The sequence below is a fragment of the Oreochromis niloticus genome, linkage group LG14 (assembly GCF_001858045.2).
Source record: "Oreochromis niloticus isolate F11D_XX linkage group LG14, O_niloticus_UMD_NMBU, whole genome shotgun sequence".
Taxonomy (NCBI): Eukaryota; Metazoa; Chordata; class Actinopteri; order Cichliformes; family Cichlidae; genus Oreochromis; species Oreochromis niloticus.
The window spans coordinates 23,479,150-23,503,698 of record NC_031979.2 but is presented as its reverse complement, the minus strand read 5'-3'; the positions used below and the strand labels follow the sequence as shown (position 1 = coordinate 23,503,698).

Here is a 24,549-nt window from a genome sequence, read left to right as displayed (position 1 = left end):
AAAAGAGAAGTCGTGAGGCGTTGCTGCAGTCCGGATTTTACATGGAGAAAAAAGGAGAAGAAAGAAAAAAGAGAAAATGTGGAAATATTCAGACATAATCGATTATTTCTTAGTGTGATGTGGCACATTAAAATCACCCTTAACAACTGCATGAACCGCAAAGTAGATGCTTTTATCAGTCAGTAATAAACAACAACTTATTTGCATGTTTATTTATTGAACTATTCGACAAAAGGTTTAAAAAGATAACCTTATAAACTATCTACTCTTAGGCCTGGGGCTCGTTCTTCAAGGATCAATTAATAATAACGATTAGAAGTGATCAGTCCTCACAACAAAATCCAGCTTTTACTTTAACTATTGTTCCTGTAATCGTTTCAGGACCAAGCGGAGCGCCTGATGACTTCAGCTGATAAGGTTTTCAAGGAGATGGAGACGAACGGCAGGAGGCTGAGGGAGAAGGAGGAGGGAGAGAGCGACCTCAAGGGGACAAACTGTCAATTACACTTAGTTTGATGTGACGTGTGGTTAACCTAGAAGTCAGCAGTCAGCCTCAGAGGCATGTCACCTCATTTTCTTTATATTGAGCAGCTACCTTACATCTCTGAGGGGTGATTATTATGTCAGTTTGATGGTCATGCGCATCACATGAGGCTGAAGCGTCAAGCTGAAGCAGTCACTCCACTTAAAGTCAAGAAAAATCCCACATGGCCTCCTCAGAATTAGCTGTTTTTTCCCTGCAGCTATTCAAGCAAGTCAAAGATCATGATATCAAAATGTAAATGATAAAAATGAGATATTTTAGAGCAGACCTTTTAGACCTTTTCTCCTTGGTCTCCCACATCCAAACAAACATCTCAGAAAATTGTTTCATCTTCTGATTTTCTGTGTGAGGAAAAAATATCCTGCTTCAGTGTCTCTCTCTTACTTTCTCCTAAAAGCTCCAGTTGAAAAAAGAGACAAAGAGGCAAACATTGTCAGGCAAAATAATTAAACTGAAAGAGACTGAAAAAAAGCCCTTAAATTGGTCACCATGCAAGAGTAAGTTAAAAAGAAAAAGCCACACCATCTTCTCCACAGAGCAGGAGTAAGCATCCGCAGCGCACCCTGTAGCGCTCCTCGAACTCCTGCTCATTGAAAAGAAGGGCAGCACCTGAGGCACGACAGCTCTCACAGATGCCAAACAATCAAGTTTATTACAGTTAACTAAAGATAAAATAAGTGCTCTGTTTGTGTTGTAATAACTGACAAACAATTCACACTTCACTTTTATTAAACCAAGACCCAGAAAATCCCTTTAAACCATTGCAGGGCTCACTTTTATGTAGTTTCACTTCACAAGGTACATCTATTCAATGACTCATTAGTACAAATATCTAATCAGCGAATCAGGTAGCAGCAACTCATTGCACTTAGGCATGTAGACATGGTCCAGATGACCTGCTGAAGTTCAAGCTGAGCATCAGAATGAGGAAAAAAGGTCTGACACCAACAACCACGCCATGTTCAACTGACTTTGAACGTGGCGTGGTTGTTGGTGTCAGACAGGCTGGTCTGAGTATTTCAGAAACTGTTGATCTGCTGGGATTTTCCCACAGAATTAGCTTTAGAGTTTACGGAGGATGGTCAGAAAAAGAGAAAATATCCAGTGAGCAGCAGTTCACTGGGAGAAAATGCCTTGTTGATATCAGAGGTGAGAGGAAAAATGGCCAGACTACTTTTTAGACCAGGAAACATTTCCTCGTCTAAGGAGTTGTGATTTTTGCTGCATTCCGATGGTAGAGTGAGAATTTGGATTTATCCTGCCTTGTATCGATGGTTCAGGCTGCTGCCGGTGTAATGGTGTGGGGGATATTTTTTTTTGGTACATTTTGGTCCCCTTTGTACCAACTGAGCATAATTTAAATGCTGCAACCTACTTGAGTATTGTAGCTGACCATGTCCATCCCTTTATAACCACTGTGTACCATCTTCTGATGGCTGCTTCCAGCAGGATAACATAACATACCACAAAGCTCAGATGATGCCAAAATCTCTCAGGAATGTTTTCAGAACTTTGCTGAATCTATGACATGATGTAAAATCGGGGGTCAAACCCAGGACTAGTAAGATGCACCTAATGAATAATAGTTGGTGTTGTTTTGAGGCTTTGATAAATAATTCAATGATAAGTCAGACACCATCATATGTATTTTTAGATAAATTAAAAATGAGTGTTTATTGCTTCTAAAGCAAAACAGAGACGGCTTTTATCCCTACTTCTGTGCAAAAATAAATTTCCTCTAAATTAATTTTTTAAAAGATGCTAAATAAAAAGTATGTTAATGTAGACACAAACATCATTGTCTTTTTTTGTCTGTGGGTTGTATTGTTTGGTGTGTCACGTACTGACAGCTCCAGTTAAAGGCAATTTTATTTCACACATTTTTAACAAGACACAGCGTGCAGTATCCTCCCTGTATCAGTGTTTAAAACATTCATCTGTGTTTTTTTCCACAGTGTCACAGCAGATCACACTTTCATTGGCTGCCTGTAAATTTTAGGTTAGAAGTTTTTTGATTGATAGTCTAAACTACCAGAACAAACAATAAAGTAAATAAAAATCAGGAGAGAAAATTGCTGCTAAAGATTTCAAATGAAGAAGTTTAATATTTATCTTTCTCTATGCTCAACTACGTCATTTTTAATATGTAAAATATGTATGTATGGATCAGTAGAAACATCATTGGTTTCCCAAACAGACCAGCAGCTGGGTAATCAGCTCATATTCAGTGAAGTTGAACCCTTTTCTTGCTGTATGTCACTTTGAGGGGATGCTTACTTTGCTGAAAACACCTTCACTAGCTGGGACCACATCCTCGGAAATAATGAGCGAAGAGGGATGAGGAAGTATGAACTGGTGCTGCGGTTTGGGGAAGGCCTCGAAGGGGACTGGCGACGGCTCCCGGGCCGGGCAGATCCCCATGTACTAACGAGAAGTGAATGAAGGAAGGGAGGAGGAGAGAAGAGGAGAAGAGAGGGAAAAAGTGGGGGAAGGGTGGGGCATGGAAATGAGAACAGCAGGTATTGGAGAAGGGGCATTTATAGTCTGAGGTCGGAAGGGGTGTGAAGGAGGAGTGGTCCCGCTCCTGAAATTCAGATGATATCTCCACTAAAACAGTAAAGTACTGTCTCAACATCCTCTTGTAGTAAGAAAAAGAGAAACCCAGACATCTTACACCTTTTCATCATTTAATTTTTTTTTCCAAGCACACTTTTTCTTCATACCTTGAAAAAGAAAACATGACATGTCATGGTGTGTTTTCCAGATATTATTTCTTTAAACACAGGGGGAAAAAAATCCTTAAAATTTTAAAATATTTACAATGTAACGAAGCTCTGGCATGAAGCCCGACAGACAAAAACTGTACATCAGGAGTAATGAGCAACACTGGTTTCAGTGGACTACATCAAGCCGGGCCTGATGGCATCGCTGAGTTCCTTTTGTAAGGATACGTCATGATAGAAGAACGTCCACATAGAAAAATATGTGTGTGTGAAGTCTAACAAATCTATACATTGCATAAAAACAAAAGAAATATTCTAGTGAGTTGGCTTTCAAGTAGGTGGTTATAGAAAATGTTCAGTACTACGATAGAAAAGGTGCCTTTAGTTCGAAGGTGTCAACTTCTACTCCACAAAGCACAGAAGAAGAGCAGGAGGAGGTGTGGTGCTTTCTAAAGATTCAAGTGTTCATCGAGGTTGTTCTGTGTAATAGTTTGAATTTTTTCCTTTCCCCTCTCATAAGCTCGGGGTCTGAGTTCAGAAGCTTGTTATTGACACTTTTCCTACTTTGAAAAGGAGGTAATTCTTAGGTGAAGGTTAAAAGGTTTAACTTTAACTTATCATCTCCTAACTAGTCCCAAGTCTGACTGCTGTCCTGTGTTTTCAACTTAAAAATAAAATAATAAAAAAACCAAAACAAATATCTGTACATTTTATATGTTCAGGCAAATATCAATAAAACACTTACATAATTATTCTTGGAAAAGCAACATTTTCTACAGCCTCACTATTCATTCAGGGGCAATCTCAGACGGGAGTGTAAGCAGCAGCAGCATCCTCGTGTGGGGTGTGGTGGGGGTAGCGAATGTCAGGCTCATGCTTTAAGCTAACAAATGAGTCCTTAAATAATAGGTTTGGACACTAAACGGTAAACGTTTTTCCAATGGCAGCATGAATAATGAGTTTAAAGTAAATGATAATCTTTGTCATTTATCCAAACACCCCGCCTAAACAAAACAAAAAATATTGCAAGATAAATCCTAAAAGTTGGCGATACAAACTTTAGAAATAGTGTAAAGAAAGAGTATTTTTTGGGTGGTTGTAGGATGAGTGTGTTAGGTTCTCTTGCTGCCCAGTCTCTTGAAAACACTGATAGCTTTAACGTCCATCTGGGCCCCCGCGGACTCTCCTCCCATTCCTGCTCCTCCGGTGCTGCTGCTCACCTTGGAGTTTGCTACGGTCGTCCTCTCCTGGGCTCGGGGTCTGGTGCTGGTCACTCTGTTGTCCTGTGTGTCAGCGGGTGTGGGCGACACACCGGTGTTTGAGTGTGTGGCGGGGGGCTTTCCCAGTCTCTGAAGAACACTAATCTTAGCAGGGGGGAGGCCATTTGGGGAAGGTGAGGAGGAGGAGGTGGGTGTATCAGAGGGAGGTAGTTTGAATTTGCCGCCGAGGCGCCGCAAGGTGATGGGGGGTGCTTTTATCGCAGACTCTTTCTTCTGGAAGGAAGGGGGTTTCTTGAGGACGCCAGCATACTGGAGGACGGAGCCTTCTCCATCGCTGTTGTCCTCGTTCTCACCTGCGTTTCCAGCTCTCAGCTCATCTGCAGTTTCTTCCCCTCTGTCGAGGCGGCTGAACACGCCGGTCGGCTGCAAACATATGAGCGCTATGAGCTCAGAACTCATCTTTAAGATGCGGAACACAGTTAATGTACATCGACGGGTCTCACCTTGTTACTGCCCGTCGTCGTGTCTGCCTTTGATTCAGCTCCAAGTCTCGCAAACACAGACGTGCGTTTCAAACCTTCAAGAAGAGAAGAGCAAATAAGCAAAAAAGATATTTTTTCCCAACAGATCAGTTTGATTACTTGGAAGACTAATCAGCTAAACAATACAGTGGAAGAGAGAAGGTGAAGAAATATTTGTCAGCACTACCTCTCTGTAGTTGTTGTTTAAAGTCTGTTAGTTTACCTTTGCTCAGTTTCTGTTATTCTACCATGAATTTGTATTAAGCATCGTTATCGTCGGTGTATGACTTATTGGATTATGTGCAAAAACAAGTCTCAGGAGATCGCAGTGACCTTTGACCCCCAAAATGCAGCCTGTGTGCTTCTGGAGTCCCCCCCCCCCCAAAAAAAGAGGGTTCTGATTTTTATGTCATAAAAATGTTTGAAAGTATTGTTTTACAAAAGGTTTAAGAATACTGCAGAAAAAATAAAACACCTGTTTGAATCTTTATAAATATATTTTTTGGTTTATAATTACATGTTGGAAATTTTGACAGTATTCTCCATACATGTACTATGTTGAGAATTTTTGCTTTTATTTTGAAAACTCTCACTAAAGCCACACTGATTAGAATTAAACAAACATTTGATTTGTTCTTTTCTTCTCACCCACAACAACCAGTTTTTCGTTTTCTTTCAGAAAAATGAGAAATGTGAATTTTAACAGTGTATCACTGGGCTTTATATTATAATGTTTCATTTTGCTTTCCCATGTTTATATTCTAGTGTTTGTTATTTTGTATGTGGGTTTTTGTAGAGTTGAGTGTAAATGTATCTGCCTGGAAAACATTTTGGATCAACTCCTGTTGTTTTAAGTCACCTAAAAAAAAACAAAACAAAAAAAAAAAAAACCCTCTTAATTTAATTGCTAACATGACAAACCAGTTAAAGCTGGGATAGGCAGTAAACACTGGCAAACATCCCAAGTTAGTTTAAGTGGTGTGAAAGAAAACAATAGACCCGTTTTCAGACTCTGAAGTCTTTCTCTGAAAGGGCGTTCCTGTTGGCTGTGTGGTCATATCACTTCAGATGGTGGAAACTTGATTCGGTGGTGGTAAATCCCACAGGAAGCATTTGCAACAACTGTAAACGCCGCAAACTAACTGAACCAGACAAAAAAGCTGCCTCAAAAAAGGCAATGAAACATGTGTCAACACTGACCTGGTCTTTTCACAGAAGGGAGTTACACCCAATTGCTAATAATTACTCTTTTCAGAGTACACCATTCTTCTATGTTGCAAACTTGATTTTCCGGTGAGTTTAATGCGCTGCAGTGGTTTGTTAGATTGTGCCGGTAAATTTATCATGAAAGCAGCAGATGATTAGCTACAGCTGCAGGTAATTCATTTTCACTGCATCTTTAACAGGTAGAAAAGTGACATTTCCTTCATGAATTTAGAGAAAATGTGTTGAAGCTGAAGGACAGATCTGTAACACAATTCAAATGCAAGCTCATGCCAGGGAGGAAAAATCAGAAGAGCAAAAAGAAGTAAAATTTGGTTGATGTGAGACAAACGGGGGGGAAAAGCAGTGTGAGGGGAAATACTGTTGGTACAGTGAGCAGGATTAGTAAAAACAAGGGCAGACGGTGAGGGTCAAACAGGCTCTGATCATCAGCACCTGATCAATAGTTGTAGTTTTTAGGAGGGAGATTCATTAGAGCTTCGGGTTTGATTAGTTGTTGTGAGTAACGCGTTAGTTAGGCGAGCTGTTGGCGAGGCCACCTCCTCAGGCCTACCTTTCTTGGCCTGCTGGGCCAGGATTCGGCGTGTGCGAGGAGTGGTGCCCTTGGGCATGTTGATGATGTACTTGCCTTCCATCTCAGCTGTTACGCGGCGACGCTTCACTACAGGCAGACCGTTCCCCTCGTCAGCTGGTTGGCGTATAACTGACAACAAATTGGGGAGCACGTAAGGAACAAACACGAGTAAGAAGAGGGCTTTCCTAGCTTCAGGGAAACAGGAAACAGGGGACGGATGGGGTGAAACACAAACATACGTTTATTTAATCTACCTGCTTTGTTACTCTTGTTTGCTTGCGTGTTGGACACTGTGACGGAGAGGCGGTTGTCAGGCCGGCGGGTTGGCGTGGCTGGTGGAGAGTCATGGCTCAAAGCGTTGGCGATCATGCGAGTGGCAGCTGAGGAACAAAATAAAAGATTGTAACAATCTTACTTCTTAAGTCTATGTGTTTTATTTTGTACCAAACAGATGAAAGACGGATGGGATTCACACTTTCACAAAACATTAAAAAAGTAACCTGAAAAATGTGCAGTTCACAGAGGGAGATAAATACTAATTTAAAAAATCTTAATAAATGAGGCGGAAGAATAAAGGAAAAGACAAGCCCAGGACCAAAACTGTAATTCTCATTAAAGCAACCCTAAGATAAGGCTGGCTATCTATCTCTCTCCCTCTCCCTCTCTGGGATATTTTTTGTTGTTGTTATTTTGGGGACTTTTTGGGCCAGTAAAAGTCTGTTCTCCTCTCTTGGTGAATCCAAAAATAACACGTTGAACACTATAAAGCCACTTTTGGCTGTTCCCTTATTCACAAGGGGTCGCCACAGCAGGCAGCTCCACATGTTTGATTTGGCAGTGTTTTTAAACTGGTTGCCCATTCTGATGCAACCCCAAAGGAATGTGCGTCTCCTCCTGAGGTTGAACTCCGGATCTTTCACTCGTTAGGTCATCTTTTCCTTAACGTAAACAGCTTCAACCGCTCGATTACATCTGCTTCTTCAGTTCTGAATCATGGCAGGTGAAATGATTACGCACACAGATGTGTGCGTAATTCCCGCAGACATACCACATTACACTGGAATAGATGATTCATAATGCCTCTGGCCTGGCTCATTAATGGGTCAAACTGCTGGGTCATTCCAACTGTCTGACCTCCGTAGTGACTTGAGTGATTTAGACGCAACCAGAACTTACTGCTGGAAAATTTTGCTCACCGCTGAACAATGACAGCCATTTAAAAACCTAAACACTTCTAATAAAGGCTCATACTTTACAGAATAAATTAAAATGTCATTACTTACGGGTGTTGGCAGTTCTTCTGAGCTCCGCTTGAACACTGGTCTGTCCTGATGAGATGGCCTCAGTTGCCATTTTGCACATGTCCTTAAAAAAACAGAGCAGGAAAACAAAGTGTTGAGTGAAATCTGCACCTGATGCTGCTATTTTAAAACAAACCCTAGCGCTACCATATAGGGGTGGCTATTTTAAATCAATACATGATTATATTGTCTGTAGACTTCTGGACAAACACAATTGTTAACAGTGAATAATTTTCAGCTTTACATAACATTAAAAGATCAAGTCTGGCTCACCTGCCTGTAGACCTGCTTGGCATGTTTAAGAATGGCAATGATGTCCCCAATTACAGTAATGCCGAGGTCCATCATGATGTCTTTACTGAGGTCCATTAACATGTTCTTCTGAATTCTGCAGAAGATTAAACAATCCGGACAAACAATGAGAGCATTAATAAAGTGCACATGATCACAGCATGAATGGGTCCACGAGGCCAAAATGTCTTTACCTGTTGTCTACGAAGGAAACGGCGTATGTGACAGCCAGACCAGCTGGGATCCCCGCATCCTTAAAAAACTGAATCCACTCTGAGGTGGCTTAAAAGAAATATGGAAAGGTTGAAACATTAACCACCAAACAACTTAAGCAGAATCAAACACGGGTCTTTATAAACAAATAATGCCACAACTACAGTTGCAAGTAAAGAGTTCTTTACTTGTTGATTTTTTAAAAGTCTACAGTGTCAGAAAAAGTCTGTTGTTGTTCTTATATAGACAAACACTGTTCCAGTTTGCTTGTGTTAAAAACAGAAAGATTGGAAACCAAAACACAACAGCAATAACCAAGACTCCTGGCCAAGTTTGGCCACGATTTCCACAGCCTGTGACCACACTAAGTGTAATGTGGGACTATTCAAAGTAATACTACAGTGTAACAAGACGCCAGTGGGAGACATAAACCATCAGAGACAGCAGCATACTGATGTCTAACACATGCTGACCATGACCAGCTGGAGGTTATTTATAACCCCACATATGAACCGTCCTGTGGCTGCAGGAGCAGATAAACTGTGAAGGAAGCACAACAGCTGCCACAACAATGGCTCTGCCCGACGTGAAACTCGGCCACGCGGAGACACAGACGGCGAATAAAGTGTCATAGCACTTAGAAGCAAATCAGAGATAAACTATTTAAAAATCATCTAGTTTTAACAGATTGAGGACAAAGCGGAGTGGTAGATGTGGTAGGCTAACGTTAGCGGTAGCGGTGAGACAAGTTGGACTATTCCTAGGTTAAACTGGCTGCTAATCTAGGACACAGTTCCCCCTTACGATTGTTTTCCCATTAAAGATTAAATCACATATTTAAGAGAGCGACACAAAACTCAGTAACAGGGCTGTTTGTCCTAGCACTCTGTGTTAGCATCGTGTGAGCGGCTCCAGTGGCTGCGAATAAAAGCTGCTCTGCGGGGACCGCTGTGAACTCAAACGCTCGTAAACATTCAAGACGAGGAGCCAGTGTTAATATCTGGCGAAGTACTGCTGAAATAATTTAAATCAACCAATTGTTAACACCGGCTAGCCGGGCCTTTGTGCTCTCACCTGTTGTCACGGACGCCATGTTCACGACTGTGAGGTGACGTCAACCGCATGCGGAAAGGTCCCCAACTTCCGGCGGAGCCGGAAACATTTCGGTCGGAAAGTTTTCAGTCTGGGACGCTAGAGAGCGACGGAGACCGGAAAATCACTCAAAACACTGCCAGCATCAGGTGATGTTCACTTTAATTATTTATAGGACAATCAGAAATGCACGAAATTAAAAAAATATTCAAACATAGAGCATTACTTGAGCATATTACAGGACTTAAAAAAACATTCCTGTTTTTATGTTGCATTGCTGTGAAAAAGTATGTGCCCCCTTCCTGAGTTCTTATGTATATATATATATATATATATATATTTTTTTTTTTTCAGGCTTGTTTTAGATCATCAAACAAATTTTAACATTAGTCAAAGACGTGAATGGTTGTCTGTTTCTCTCTGTTAGCCTGTGTCATTTCCCATTAACCACATTTCTGGAAAGCTGAATCTGTTCTCACAGCCACACCCAGGCCTGATTTCTGCCAGACTGGTTGAATCAAGAAATCACTTAAATAGAACCCTTTTCACTGTCTGACAAAGTGAAGAAGGATAAATGACCTCAGAAAGCAACACGTCATGCCACACTCAAAAAAACCTCAAGAACATCTTTGACATCTATCTGTCTGGAAAAAGTTACCAAAGTGGTGAAACATCACAGGATTGGCCAGCCTACTAAAACCACTGCATGAGCACATCTACAAATCCAGGTGGTTACAAAAGACCCAGAATAACATCTAAAGTACTGCAGGCATCACTTGCCTCAGTTAATGTCAGAGTTCATGATTCAAAAATGAGAAAGAGACTGGGCAAAAATGGCATCCATGGGAGAGTTATAAGGAGAAAACCACTGTTGACCAAGGCTCATTGCGCATTTGGCAAAAAAAATCTGGATTATCCCCAAGACTTTTGGGAAAATATTCTGTAGTGTGACGAGACAAAGGCAGAACTACTTGGAAGATTTGAGTCCCATTACATACAGCATAAAACTAACACAGCATTCCATAAAAAGAACATCATACCAGCAGTCAAACATGGTGGTGGAAGTTTGATGGTCTTGGGCTGCTTTGCTGCTTCAGCTCTGTACCAGAAAATCCTGAAGGAGAATTTCAGCCATCAGTTAATGCCCTGAAGCTTAAGCATACTTAGGTTATTTAGCAAAACACCAGCAAATCCACCTCTGAATGGCTCAAAAATAATAAAAGGGGTGGCACAACCACTTATTAGGTTTAAGGGGAAGTTATTTTTTCACACAGGTTCAGGTAGGTTTGAATAGTTTTTTCCCTTGATGAATTTAATAATTAAATCATAAATAATGTAAACTGCATTTTGTATTTAACTGGGTAATTTTTTTCTTTTTTTGAATGATGTGGGAAAAAAACATCAGCGTTTGAACTGCTCCAGGCCACTCAGATGCAATAATGACACTGTCGCTCATGTAACCTAATCTTTGCTGATTGGCTGAGAGAAATCCATGCCGTTCTACAGCCTCACAGTGGAGGCCAGTTTTGATGTCCATTTAGGTTACCAAACATGAGTCTTCGTTCAGTGAATGGCTATAAGTGACAATCAGTGACAGTCACTTTATTTTTAAAGTTTGTGGGCTATCACTACTTGAATTTGACTACTTACGTAAGTTTTAAAATACGCAGTTTTTTTTTACTTGTTAGCAAGAAGATGATGATATGAACATTTAGCAGATATGGAGCAACATCTGGCCTCACCTGGAGCAGTGGAAGCAAAAACACATCCAGAGTGAAGTTTCTGACTACTTGATGGAGGTAAGCATTCACTTTCTGTTTATCAGTGTTTTGTCTTCACCCTGCTAAATGCTGTAGCTTTTAACTCAAACACAGGCAGAACACAAAAAAAGAAAAGAAAAAAGAAAAATTAAACATGAACTGCCCCCTCCCCCAGCAAAACAAAACAAATAAAAACAAAAAAAAAATACAAAATAAAAATTTAAAAAAAAAACAGAAGGCACTATAAAGCTCTGCACAGCACAGATAAGTAATGGAGACCATTTACACCAATTAATATGCACATTAATGAAAAACATTAATAAATAAGCATTTTATGAGTCTTCTTTTTATAATCAATTTATTATACTCTTACAAGTCACTGGGTATGAGGAAAACCACAAGTTAAAAGTCTTGGGGTTGTTTTAAATTCTGGTTTGAGCTTTAAACCTCACATTAATTCCATCAATAAGACATCTCAGGAATATATCCAAGATACAACCCTTCCTGACTCTAAAAAACTTGTTCTTGCATTCATGTCTAGTGGAACTGCTGTGCTCTTTTTTTCTGGACATCCCAAAAAGATTATCCAAAACTCTCCTGCAAGGTTATTAACTAAAAGAAGAAAAAAAAATAACAGGGAGCACATTAGTCCAGTTTTAGCAGAGCTACACTGGCTTCCAGTATCTCACAGCACATCTTATTGACTTTTGACTGACTCTTACATATAGGTATATATAAAATCCTAAATGGTCTTGGACCTTCTTATATGTCAGAAAGTTGGCTACTCTACTTTCCTACTCGCTCTTCAGTCCTTCAGTCTCAAATTGCTAGCAATCCAATACTCCTCACAGAGAAGAGCCACTTTGAACCTCTATATGTGACACTGGGATGTACAAATAAACTGAATTTTGTGACTTGCAGTGAATCTTTTGCATATTGCTTTTCATAAATACATTGTAATCTTCTGTCTGCATCTTTCTGTAAATTATAGGAATTTAAACACAGAGTAAACTGAGCATTACAGCATGTTATTTCATTAACGTAAGCAAAATGTTATCTGGTTGGAGGTTGTTAAATGTAAGGATTTTTTGTGACAGTAGACATCAGATTGGTTTAACATAACAAGATAGTACAGCAGATAATACTTAATGTCCAAAGAACTCTGATGGATATTTTTTATTATTATTATTATTGTTATTATTATTTTTTTTACATTTTGTGGAATGTATGAAAATAATCATCAGAATAAAATATAAAGAAAAGAAACTGCAGTTCAGAAAAATCAGACATACATGCACTTTTCAGATTCTTGCTCAACTTCTGCAGTCTCGACTCAAGTAAATCTTTTAAGGAGCTCAAAAAGAGCAAAACAAGTGTAAAAAATGAGAGAAGTGCACCTCAAGATATGTTTTTTTTTATGCAATTCTTCATAAATTGGGAAAAATGTAAGGCATTTAGCCAAACCATCATTAAAGGAGACAGTTCACCCAGCTCTCATAGACTAGAAAATGAGGAAAAAACAAACATAATGTAAACTTTTTTTTAAGATGGCAAAGCCAGAGGTGGAATAACGGACACAGGAGCTCACAGAGCAGAGACCGCAAAAGTGACACAGAAAATATGTCATACACTTTTGTATTCTTCCAAGATAAAAAAAAATGAAAATAAGGCTGTAAAAATAAGTAAACAGTACATTTTTGTGACGTACAGAATAAATTAGGGTGAAGTAAATGCACTAGAAAATAGACCAGTTGATAATTTGATATCAGAGCACCTTCATGAGCACATTATGTAATAATGCATGTATCTTCAATTACATCTTTCATTGCATTTTTTCATGCCCTTCACTTCTGTACCCATATTTATTATATATTCCAAAACTGTAACCTTTACTCACAGAAAATAATATGAAGGTTTATTTAAAAAACAAGAAAAGATGTCAATAAAAGCAGTGGCTTTCTATAACTTTAATCTTTATGTATCATCAATATATGAATAAAAAATTATAGATTTTTTGATAAATTCTCTATGACGTTTGTCTCACACTAGATGCTATTTTAAACAATAAGGATAACGTTTAATACTGTAAGAAAACGCGTTAATTAAAGCAATACATCATCACACTTGACATATAGTAGCAGTCAGTTTGATCACTGTGTAATTTGCTACATTATGTTCGTCCAAGAGGATAATAATATTGCATTTCATTACAGATGATATGAAACTGGAGCTCATATGGGAATTGTGGAAAAATAGAAATACATAGAAACATTCACCTCATCATAGAAAAATAAGAAAGCTCTTTTTTGTTTTCAGTTAATGCTATCATAGCCATCGCACAGCTGGATATTTCTTCTCGTCCTTTTGTGTCACCTTTTCCAATTTATGAGCAACCCATTTGTTATTGTAACCTCACAATTATCAAAGGAAAAATAAAAACGATTTCAATTAAATCCAAAGCAAACAAATTTCATTAAAGAATGAGTCTAATATGTTGTGTGATGATCGGAGATGTAAATGTGGAGTGCAGGTACAGTACAAGGGCCCTCTGAGATCTATTTTTCACACTTGGAGATGGAACAGGCAGTTGATATTAAACTATTACTGAGTATTCAGACCTTCAGCTGCATCGAATTCACTGTTATCAGCTTTCGTTCAGAATACAACATTCTGATGAGACAGCCAGCGTTTTCATTTGTCTGGACCTTCGGTGACGGCAACGTGTAACTTTTCCACCGCTCAACGGTCTCATCGTTGTAGTCTAGTATAAGTAGCACCACAAAAATCTATATACATGAGAACTATTGAATATGTTTTATGCTTATTCTGACACCAGAACATATTCTCATCACATTTGCATTTGGATAGAGATCAAAAAGGCATCTCCAACATCTGTACAAACACAGTCCTTATACAACATTTAAAAAACGAAACAAAAAAACATGAGGTCTGCCCATTTTCTGACCACCCAGAGCCACATTTTAGCAAAGATTTATACCATTAATCCAGCAATTTCTTTTCTTTTTGGAATAAACATGTTTATTAGTTGAAAAATAAAGCTTCTCATCCAGCAAATGCAATAACAACATTTGATTTTTTTTTTTTTTTTTTTAATCTCAGACAGGCAACATGTATTGTCGATTATACCAGGGGATCAGCTTTAACATGATGACGCCCATCAATCAAGGCTGCAGTTATGCTTCAAACACTTTTTATCGGAAATACGAACGCCACTGAGTGGCATGTTTACACTGGGTGTCAAATACTTTGTCCTTAAAAATCAAACAGTTTAATCGTCATGTTTTCATCTGAACACTTACACTTTTAATATGCGCATTGACATTCAATCACTTTTTTTGCCCTCGTTTTCTGCTAAGGAGCAAGTGGCGTTAAGGTGTCAGTAGCTTTGGGACAGACCTCACAGAGGAAAACACAAACAAAACAAAGGCATTACCACAACCTTCTAACATCATCATCATTATAAACATACATTTAATGTAACTCGGATAGTGCTTTATATCGTTTATAAAACATAAATACACATTGACAGAGGCAGTGACATCGTGCTTCATGTTGAGGGACAGGGCAGTACTTTATAATATATATATATATATATGTTTGTTCATTTAGAAAAATATTGATTTTACTATTTTATCTTGTTCTTCATTGACAAAAATATCCCATTTAGATCTACAGACATTCATACATCATGGTATATATAGTTTTATATATATACATGTTATCTTTAACTATGTAGATGGGTATGGACTTAAATTTTTTTTCCTCGTAGTGCACAGCATGCCTCCAAAGTTGCCAAATGAAAAAAATACAATAAGATAATAAAACAATAAGTACAATGCAGATATAATCGGAACATTTGTGAAGAAATCTCCCACTTAAAACGACAAAACATACAAAAATAATAATAAACGGTAACAGTACAGGAGAAAGCGGAGGTCAATGCAAAACAATTAAACACACAAACAAATATAAACATTAAAATATATAACGGTTCTTACTCAAACATACAGGGAAAAAAAAAATTACAAATTCACAGGCAAAGGAAAGGACGCTTTACTCCAAAACAACAGCCCACACGTTCTCCCCTTTCGTTTCCAGATCTTGCTTTTGTGCTCACTGGCCCCATCAACCTCAATAAAGAAAGAAATAAACGGGCCAGGTGCCTCAGAGTGGACGCACTCACAATAAACGCACCTCCGCCTCATCCCCGCTAGAGAACAGAGGAGGTACAGAGACCACTGAGCCCAATGTTTAGAGGTTGTCTGAATCACTATCCCCAAAAAAGAAAAAAAAAAGAAAAAGTCTCTCCTCTAAATAAAGGCATCGGTTCACATCTGAATGAGTGTGAGCAAAACTCTGAGCTGGTGCGCTGCAGCAAACATCGTCAGTTGTTGAAAGCGATGGCGTGAATATACGCATGTCGGCCCAGGGCGATGAGGCTCTGTGGTATGGAGGTGTTTTTACTGAGGTCACCCTTCCACACAGTTGGCAAGAGAAGATTTTTTTGTGTGTGTGTTTTGTTTGGTTTTTTATTCTTTTTTTCTGCTGTTGTTTTGTTTTGTTTCCTTTTTTTTAAACTTTTGGTCACAAAAATCCGTCGTTAAAATGAGAGCCATCCTCTATCCGGACTCCCTCAGAGCCTTTCCTGCTTGCTTCCTTAATTCCTTAAGTCTCTCTATATCCTCACAACTGGTGTGTCTAATCTTCATTGTGTGAACAACATGAAAAATGGCTCAGCAGAAGACAGTGGCATCCATCTTGCATTTTTTTTTTTTTTTTTTGCATGTGTGTGTTCATCAATTATGCGTCTGTGTGCGTGTTCAGAGTATTTAGCTGCTGTTCACTGTAAGGATTTGAGCAACGTGCTCCAAGAAAAGACTCTTCCGTTTGGTTGGGCTTGCGTCCATGTCCTTGTGTGACAGGGTGCAAAGGGGGGCATGTTAGTTGAGCCGGCTTTCACTCAAGGTCCCAAGGGCTGGAGGGTGTCTTCGGGCTCTCGGGGGTCGAAGACTTCAGAGAGAAGGAGAAAGAGACAGAAGAGGAGAAAACAGAGATGGGTAGAGATGGGTCGCACAGCAGGTAGGCAGACGTCAGAAGATTTTTTTTTTTGTGTGGTTTTTTTGTTAAAAAAAAAAAAAGAAGAAGAAAAAACGAGAGAAGGAAAAAGCACAAGATTTAGTGGCGGGCTGTGACACTCAGATCCTTAACTTGCCAAGTCCAAACAGCAAATGAAGAAGCAGAGGGAAGTCGAGCAGATGAACAGTTAGAGGTGAGCGAGAGATCAGCAGCCTGTCTCCCACGAGAAGAGACCCTGAACAGAGCGTCCTTCGTCCCTATTTCAGATTTGCACAAATACATTCAGCGAGAGGAAGAAAAGCATGGAAAAGGATGGGAGCACTGGAAGAGGGCCAACCGACAGAGGGAACAAGTTAGGGGCGCTTGTGCTTGTCGGAGTGTAACGTGATCGTGTTGTTTCTTACTCAATCAGAGTACAAGCATAAGGGAATTCACTGTGAATTAATCTGTTAAGCCACAGAAGTTAAGATTGGCAACGTGGACTCGGTTTTCGTAACCCAGTTTTTATTCACCCATAATGTCCAGTTGCGAGTGTAATAGAAAACTAAAATATAGTGAATGTTAAAGGTTAGACCTAATGTGCAACTATTTGTATGGCTCTTAATTAGGATACATTTCAGAATGTGTAAACTTATAATCCAATCAGATGTAAACCATTGGTTGTTTTTGTTGTTATTTTTTTTCCTCAATCGGTGAGGCTGAGAGGTACTGTGCTTGTACTTCAGCCTCTACTTCCAGAGAGAATAATGTGCGTGTGTGTTAACATGTGTATGCGTGTGTCTGTCGGTCAGTCAGAGTGCCAGCAGAGAAGGCGAGTTCAGAGAATCGGACGACTGCTCGCTACTGCTGTTCCGCTGGTTGGCACTGACCCCGCAGGCTCCCTCTGGGTAGGTGAACACAAATGAAGATGTGTATGAGGTGTTGTAGCTGCCAATGGCCGCATCGTCATGGTTAACACCACCACCACCACTGTCGTTGACCATAAGGCATGGCCCACCAGGTGCTGGCTCACTTGAGCCATAAAAAGAACTAGAAAACTCTACCTCCTGCATTATTCCAGGCTGAGGCTGCTGCTGGACTTGCTGCTGCTGTTGAACCGGAGGCTGGGACTGTGTGGAGGCCGGATGGGCTGTGTAGGCAGGAGGAAGATAGAAAGAGTCTTCCTTCACAGTCAAGCCCACAATGGAGACAGGCGGTTGTAAGGCCTGGGGAGGCAGCTGAGACTGCACTGGAGGCAGCTGTGCTGAGCCCTGCTGAGGCTGGTCCTGGTATGGGATCTTACAGTTTGCCTGGTGAGCCACCAGCACAAACTCCAAGCGCTCCTTCTCCTTCTGTAGCTCTGAGATCTCTGCCTCCAGTTCTGCCTTTGCTTCCTCCAGTAGGTCTGTCTCCTGTGGGTTGGTACAGAGGATGAAAAAAAATGGGGAAGAAGGAGACGGGAACAAGGCAAAGGTGGGTGAAATGGGAAGAAGATGTGCAGCAGATAGAAGAAAGGAGTGTTAGGTATGCCAATCTTCTTTGTGTTTATTCCAGTAGAAATACCTCCCTGCTTCCCCTACAGCCGTATATGCAAGGTGGCTTATAGAAGAGTATGTTAATTAGGCCTTAACTACCAAAAGTACAATAGTCTCTTTTGAGGACTGTAATTGTCTTCGCTGCAGCTAAACACCCATTACCATAATCCTCTCTCTTGTACACACATGCAAGCATTTATTACCCCACCACACGATGCTATGGGAGGTAACATAAAATATGCAATTATCATCATCATTCGCTCTGAAAGCAAGAACAGGGCCAGGCTCACCGACTGCAGTCTGTCTGTAAGTTCTCGTCTGCGATTTCGGCATTTGGCAGCAGCCAGCTTGTTCCTCTCTCGACGAACACGTCTCTTTTCCTCTTCCTCGGGTGTTAGCTAAGATAAGGAAGAATACAGATTAGCTTAAAAAAAAAAAACGCTGGCTATTTAAAAATATATATTTTTTAATTGACTAATTTAGCTTAAAAACACCAAATAAAGCTACATTTAATCACAGCTGACAGATAAAAGTTGCTTGTGCCTGAACAGTGAACTAGCCTTCAGCCGTTTAGTAGGTTTGTGCAAATGGGAAAATACCAAAGCAAACACCAAATACACCAATTAATTACCCACCCACCTATTAGTGTTAGCACACACCACTGCTTAACATTACAGACACAGCGCCATTACCTTTACTGGCTTCCTTGTAAACAATATACCTGCAGTGCATGTGTAACATGCGAGGGTCAACAGACAAACCATTCAAGCACGCAAACTTACTAACACACCAACATCTCCATCTTCACTCACAGACTCTTCTCGTGTACGGCGAGTTCGGGCTCTGGACTGACGGACAGGGCCGGCTGCTGGCCCTGGAGTGTCTGAACTCGGTGGGGTGAATCCAGACCCCGAAGAATAACTCGGGCCTGGCATGTCAAACGGATCAACCAGTGAAGCTGGTTGGGTCATGGTCGTGGTCCCGGTGGAGCCACTCTGTCCAGAAGCCTGGGATGAGATGAGGGTTGGCTGTACCATCCACTGCAGGTCCTGACTGGTGGTGATGGCAGTGACGGTTGGCACGAATGAACCGGGCATCTCACCTCCGCCACTTGTCCCTGGCCCGCTGCCCACAATGCTCAAGCCAGCACTTGCTGACACACACTCCTGAGGAGGAGATGTCGACAATTAAGTTTTATGGACCAGAGCTCAGATCACGTAGAGCAGCGAAGAAATACTGACAGATACAGAAAAACCAGTAAAAACAAGCTGGGATCTGTGCATCAGTCTGATCACTGTAGCAAACTGGATACATTTAGTACAAACATGCACTGAAATTCTCATCAGCTGCAATAAAGATTTGCTTTAAAGTGTAAAATGCTTTAAATTCAGTTTTCACGTAAAACTATTTGCATCTGTTTGTTATTATCATCTGACTGTAGATAAACTACAACAAGGTGTGACAAACCATGTGCTCTGAATGTGGCTGAATGTATAAAACAACAGCTGAAGAGATACTAGTGTTTATCATATACTAGGAAAGTCATGCTAGGCTGCCACAAACAGAAAGAAGAATATTAACATTAATAATTGAATATGCCTGGACCCATTATGTTAACAATTACATAAAGAAAGGTTTAGGCTAACTGACGTGATACAGTGTTAAGACTGCTTAGTGATCAGACATTATACGCCAGGGGTATCAAACTCATTTCACATTGTGGGCCACATGCAGCCCACAGACATTTAATCATACATTAAACCCTGAAAAATTTTAATATAAGAAAAACAAGTGCAGTTTTAAGTAATATGACTCAGTCTTTCTAGGTGATAGAGAAATTCCACTTGGGGCTTAAATTGTAAGAAATAAATGTGTAAAATTAAGGGAGAAGTTCTGTTAGCTCATTGCGCAGACTGTCCTGCAATTATAAAGCTGAAAATGTTTGTTAGTTGACAGAGTGCCCTTTTTTAAATTTATTTATTTTTTCTACAGTAAACTCATTTTATAAATCATACATTTCTATAGTAGACAGTGAAAAAACAGGAACATTCTGCCATTTAGCTGTTTATCTGTTACTACTTTGGTGAAGTATAAATAGCCCTGGGAGAAGTACAAAAGCCATAAAACCTATGAAAAAAATACAGCAAAAAATCTAAAATTTATGCATTTCTTCACATTTTCCAAAGCTGTCAAGTGGGCCAGATTAAAGACTTTTGTGGCCACTTCTGGCACTGGGGTATTATGTTTTACACCCCTGTTGTAGGCCTATATGACCTAGACCCAGTTTCTGACTTGTTTCCATTTCTTGACATTCATTTAACCACCTTTTCCGTGGGATTTACCAAAGAGTGGGGAAATGCTATTTGTTGTAAAGGTAGGAGCCAAAACGTGTTAAGGTAACAGCCTTGGATTTCTCATTATATAGAGAATTTGAATTAAAAGGGTATTCAAGAATGTTTTGTTTAACTTTAAACAAACAAAAAAAACAAAAGAAAAAAAACTTGAAATTTACGACTGTAGGTGTTTTTATTGTTAAATAAAAAAGACAGGCTATTAATTTTTCCTCAGCGCCCATGTCTAAAAATAGTCGTGGAAAGCTCAAATCTGTCGCTGGTATTTTATATTTCATACTCGGGGGAGTATCGCCGTTCATTAATATTCATTTGAAAGCGCGTTCAGACGTTTGGACGGGCGGCTCTGAGAGCGACCGCCTCCACCAATCGTTTTTCTCTAAACGGCGTCTCTCCCGCCTCCTTCCTCCTCCCCCGTCACACCCCCGGTGTTCCCCTTGGCAACGCGACGTAGCACTCCAAAATAGAACGGGCATTTACGTCACGGCGAGAGGAGAGCGGAGCGAGTGGAAGGAGAGAAGCGGGGCAAAGGGGCGGGGCTGCGGCACTTACGTCGGAGAGTTCCAGAGCGCTGTCAACCGAGCTGAACACGTTGTCAACGCCGCCGCCGGGGCTACAGTCAACACAAACGTTGAATTTACATCCAGTCATCCCGGTCATTTAAGTCCTGACTTAGACGTGCCAAATAAAATAGAAGACCGGATACACCAAATGTGCTGACTTGGTGTAGTCGGTCTTCTGTGTCAGCGGTGACAGAGCCCACTGCTTCATAAGCCATAAATACGTTTATATTCTGTATATTTATACAACTGACACACCATGCAGAGTGTGCTTAAGCAAAAGCACATGTCATAATTAAATTATAGGTTCATACCCAGTGATCGCGTGTCAGTCATGATGCATTTTTAAATGAATAAACAATCCGAGGTAAAAACGCTCTCCGACTTTTGTTTTCACTACATTTCCAGTCTGCTGACTGGAACTTACCTGTGGAGCACTGGTGGTCGGCGGGCTCCCGAAGGAGTCCACGGAGGAAAGGTACTGGGACTCTATAGATGGAGACGAGCTTCCACGGGAACCGCTGTCTGGGTCGCCGGGAAATCCTTGGTACATCTCCCCGGGGGGCCGAAAGAGAACGCGACACCTGCAGGTACCGGAGAAAGAGCGATGTCACCTGCAGCGGCAGGGCAGCGGCACACACAAGATTACTAAAGGAGGAGAGGTACTGTAGGGAGAGAATGACGATGTTAAACTCGGTGCACTTAACCAAAGCAAGCTGGCGCTGGCTTTAAATTAGGCTGTTCTCTCATAAATGATGGCAGGCGGTTAATAAGTAGCCTGCAGCAGCGTGTTTTATGCGTTTAAACTGGTGTCAGCAGGGAAAACTGTCTTTAAGCATCTCCTATGAAGCAGTCTGAAGCGGACAGATGTTCCCGACCTACTTTAAAATAGTGCGCTTTCAAAAGGCGACTTTTCCTCTCAAACCGTTTGCGCTCACAGCCACAAAAAGTAAGCGTTTCTTACCTGTGTAAGTCTTCTTGTTATTCCCCGGTGAAACGCTCTTGGTCTCTTTCCAAAAAAGTTGCATGAAGACTCTTAATCCAGTTCCCCGCTTTTAGACGGGGGAGGGAGGTCTACCAGTTCAATCTGTGAAGAAGTCCTCCCCGGTTCAGCGGTAAATCCTCTCAATGCTCTCCGTTATCCGACCTTATCAAACGTGCAAATATACATCCATAAAGTCCGCTCACGGAACGCCGGAGGACGTTTGCTATATTACGGTGCACAGTAGCAGATCTTGTCTTATGAATGAAGCCCAGAGTAGAAGCAAGACATTTCAACGGTCTAGTCCCGCCTCGGAGTTCCGCTGACGTACATGCCCATATTTGTGCCTGATGTTGTGTTTGGTATCCTTGGTGACGTTGAGGGATTCCCTCTGCCACTGAAATGGACCAGAAGCTCACCTCGTCGACGGATAATAATAGACTTTTCTTTCTTTTTTTTCTTCTTCTTCTTTTTTTTGGTAATATCACGGGCACGAGATATTTCTCACCGTCTGACAATTTCTGAGAGGAAATTTTAAGACGCTCGGGGGTGATAAATATGGAAAGAATCTATTTAGGACTCTGTTTGCGTGTGTTTTTGATTGGGACATTTATTTAGTCATAGCAATACATAATATTCCTATAATGCCTACATCTGTAATAGATTGTGGAGGATTGTTACGTTGAAATCAGTGGCATATTTACCCAATTATAATTGTAATTAGTCTGCTATAGTTTGGATAAACCTATAATATATATTCTGTAGATATTGTAACTGGGATAGATAAGTAATCTTTATTTATTTCTTTCAATTATTTTCTTTATTTATAATATAATACATAACCTGGAAAACACCAGAAGAAAAACAATGGATTAAGTTATGCAATACTCACAGCTCAGGACGGAATCCCGTCAACATGCGAGGGAAATCCTGCTGAAAAGTTTCTCAGGACACGCCCTCGGGAGTCCTCTGTGCTTGTGAGCTTAATGTTTTAATGAAAGGAAAGCCTCCTTTTCTTCTGTGCCTGAACACTCCTTAAACCTGGGGGCAGGTACGACGCCGAGCGAGGTTTTACTGCACGCCGAAAAACGACTTTTAAAAATGTATACACCTAATCTGTTAGGGATTTGAGTGTGGGCAGGATAGTCAGAGAGCACTCAGAGAGTGTCAGAGCATCAGTCTTATTCACACCCCTCTCCTCCTCCTCCTCCTGAAGAAAAGAAGGAAAAATAAACATTAGTTGGTAAACAGCCGTGTTATTCTGACATGTACAGTGGGCAGCAGTGACGGAAATCTGCGCCTGTCATTGCAAACATCACCGGGACGAGCACAAAAGTGATTCATTATTAAAGCCTACATGCGGACAGCAGTGGGAATGTGGCAGGTGGGAGTTTGGCATTGGCTTGGGGGGAGGAGGGTCGCTCCAAGGGCCAAATGCGGGAACATGGGGTGTCAAATCATGAATGAAAATGTGAAATACAAGGCCTACGTTTTGTGTTCGTGATGTCACACGGTGTCACTGGGCGGGCTTGCTGCTGCGAGAGGGCTACGGCAATACAGTCGGTGTGTGAAAAGGCGTGAGCAAAAAGGGAAGAGTTGGGGATAACGAGTTATTAGTCAGCGCCGTAACAACGTCAGAGACGAGGATCCACGGAGGACGCTGTGTCCCATCCGGACTGCCGCTACCGGTGCCGTGCGGCTGAACCAGGATGACTAACTCCGTCGATGCGAATTGTTCCTGATGGGGAATTATTAAGGTGAATGGCTGATAACGCAGGAAAGGCAGCCCACATTCACGGGGAAACAAATCACTGCCGACTAACATAGCTGCCGCTTTTTTAACACAACATATATCTAGTCCGATTAAAAATACAGACATGCTTCCCAGCGACAGAAGAAGACGTGTTTACTTTTAATAATCTCTAAAACAAGCGGTTAAAAAGAGACACGGTGTGCTAAAAGAAGAGGCAGGGGCCATGTGCTGTACACGGGTTTGCTGAATGTGTGTAGCGTTGCGTCGCCATGGATACGCCGTTGCCTCTGACGCAAGCACGTATAAATTTGGTCTTTTTTGTTATGCCGCTTAGCAACCGGTTTCCGTGGCAACCGGCTCTGGGTGACAAGACAGCAGCCGCACACAATATGGCTTCCGGATTCTTTCTGCACAGAGAACAGCGGCAGCAGCGGAGAGGAGCAGAGAGTAGTGCGGCGACTGTTGCTGTTTCAGCGCACTTTTAACCGTTAACGACCGTTTTTTATCCTCCTTCCCCCCCCCCCCCGTGCTGCCTGAACTACCCTCAGGCAGTTACAGGGAAACATAACTAAACTAGCTGTCATACCGTCCGAGCAGTCGCCGGTAAAATTCCCGACTCCATGCGCTAGTCGCTGTGTCGTTAAATCTGCAGTGGGTATGGGCTCAGTTCTCATTTCGTGCAATAAACACATTCACTGTTACACAAAAGGTGGGCTGTAATTACTCCTGTACTTGCAGAAGTGATTAATCATGCATTAATTATAATGTTGTGAAACAGGTCATTAACTTTCATTCCAGTGAATTAAAGGTGATCTACTCAGTGTCAATA

At 41.0% G+C, this 24,549-nt stretch overlaps 2 protein-coding genes and 1 long non-coding RNA gene across 10 annotated transcripts; 1 reads left to right on the top strand and 2 right to left on the bottom strand.

Annotated features, from left to right (window-relative positions):
* Positions 1-3,217: 3,217 nt before the first annotated feature.
* On the bottom strand, positions 3,218-9,835 carry lg14h19orf47 (linkage group 14 C19orf47 homolog). Of its 2 annotated transcripts, none has more exons than XM_013277325.2 (8): positions 9,686-9,835; positions 8,593-8,680; positions 8,381-8,495; positions 8,090-8,171; positions 7,061-7,186; positions 6,786-6,935; positions 4,991-5,064; positions 3,218-4,910 (listed from the first exon to the last, which is right to left on the bottom strand). In XM_013277325.2, exons 1-8 carry the CDS (start codon positions 9,702-9,704, stop codon positions 4,380-4,382), a joined length of 1,185 nt encoding a protein of 394 aa, XP_013132779.1. In that variant the 5' UTR covers positions 9,705-9,835; the 3' UTR covers positions 3,218-4,379. The 2 variants fall into 2 exon arrangements, with proteins under 2 accessions (XP_013132779.1, XP_013132780.1); XM_013277326.2 differs by having other exon boundaries at positions 6,861-6,935.
* On the top strand, positions 9,734-19,025 carry LOC106099004 (uncharacterized). The gene is made up of 3 exons (XR_001225311.3): positions 9,734-9,852; positions 11,392-11,502; positions 18,889-19,025. It is a non-coding gene; the product is annotated as an uncharacterized LOC106099004 (long non-coding RNA).
* Positions 13,912-23,956, bottom strand: fosb (FBJ murine osteosarcoma viral oncogene homolog B). 7 transcript variants are annotated; one of them, XM_019345063.2, is made up of 6 exons: positions 21,950-23,955; positions 21,413-21,650; positions 18,857-19,240; positions 18,365-18,472; positions 17,604-17,951; positions 13,912-16,494 (listed from the first exon to the last, which is right to left on the bottom strand). In XM_019345063.2, the coding sequence occupies exons 2-6, from the start codon at positions 21,536-21,538 to the stop codon at positions 16,441-16,443; spliced, it is 1,020 nt and encodes a 339-aa protein (XP_019200608.1). In that variant the 5' UTR covers positions 21,539-21,650; positions 21,950-23,955; the 3' UTR covers positions 13,912-16,440. The 7 variants fall into 7 exon arrangements, with proteins under 7 accessions (XP_019200608.1, XP_019200605.1, XP_019200602.1 ...); XM_019345060.2 differs by having other exon boundaries at positions 14,266-17,443; positions 21,950-23,956; XM_019345057.2 differs by having other exon boundaries at positions 14,266-17,951; positions 21,950-23,177; positions 23,457-23,956.
* Positions 23,957-24,549: the final 593 nt, after the last annotated feature.

Coding starts and splice junctions, on each gene's coding strand:
- lg14h19orf47 (XM_013277325.2), bottom strand. Junction 5,065..6,785: donor GGCCCAGCAGGCCAAGAAAG/GTAGGCCTGAGG, acceptor CTCTTCTTGAAG/GTTTGAAACGCACGTCTGTG. Junction 4,911..4,990: donor CGACGACGGGCAGTAACAAG/GTGAGACCCGTC, acceptor ATATGTTTGCAG/CCGACCGGCGTGTTCAGCCG.
- fosb (XM_019345058.2), bottom strand. CDS start 21,538: ATGTACCAAGGATTTCCCGGCGACCCAGACAGCGGTTCCCGTGGAAGC. Junction 18,473..18,856: donor ATGGAGATGTTGGTGTGTTA/GTAAGTTTGCGT, acceptor TCCTTATCTTAG/CTAACACCCGAGGAAGAGGA. Junction 17,952..18,364: donor TTACAGACAGACTGCAGTCG/GTGAGCCTGGCC, acceptor ACCAACCCACAG/GAGACAGACCTACTGGAGGA.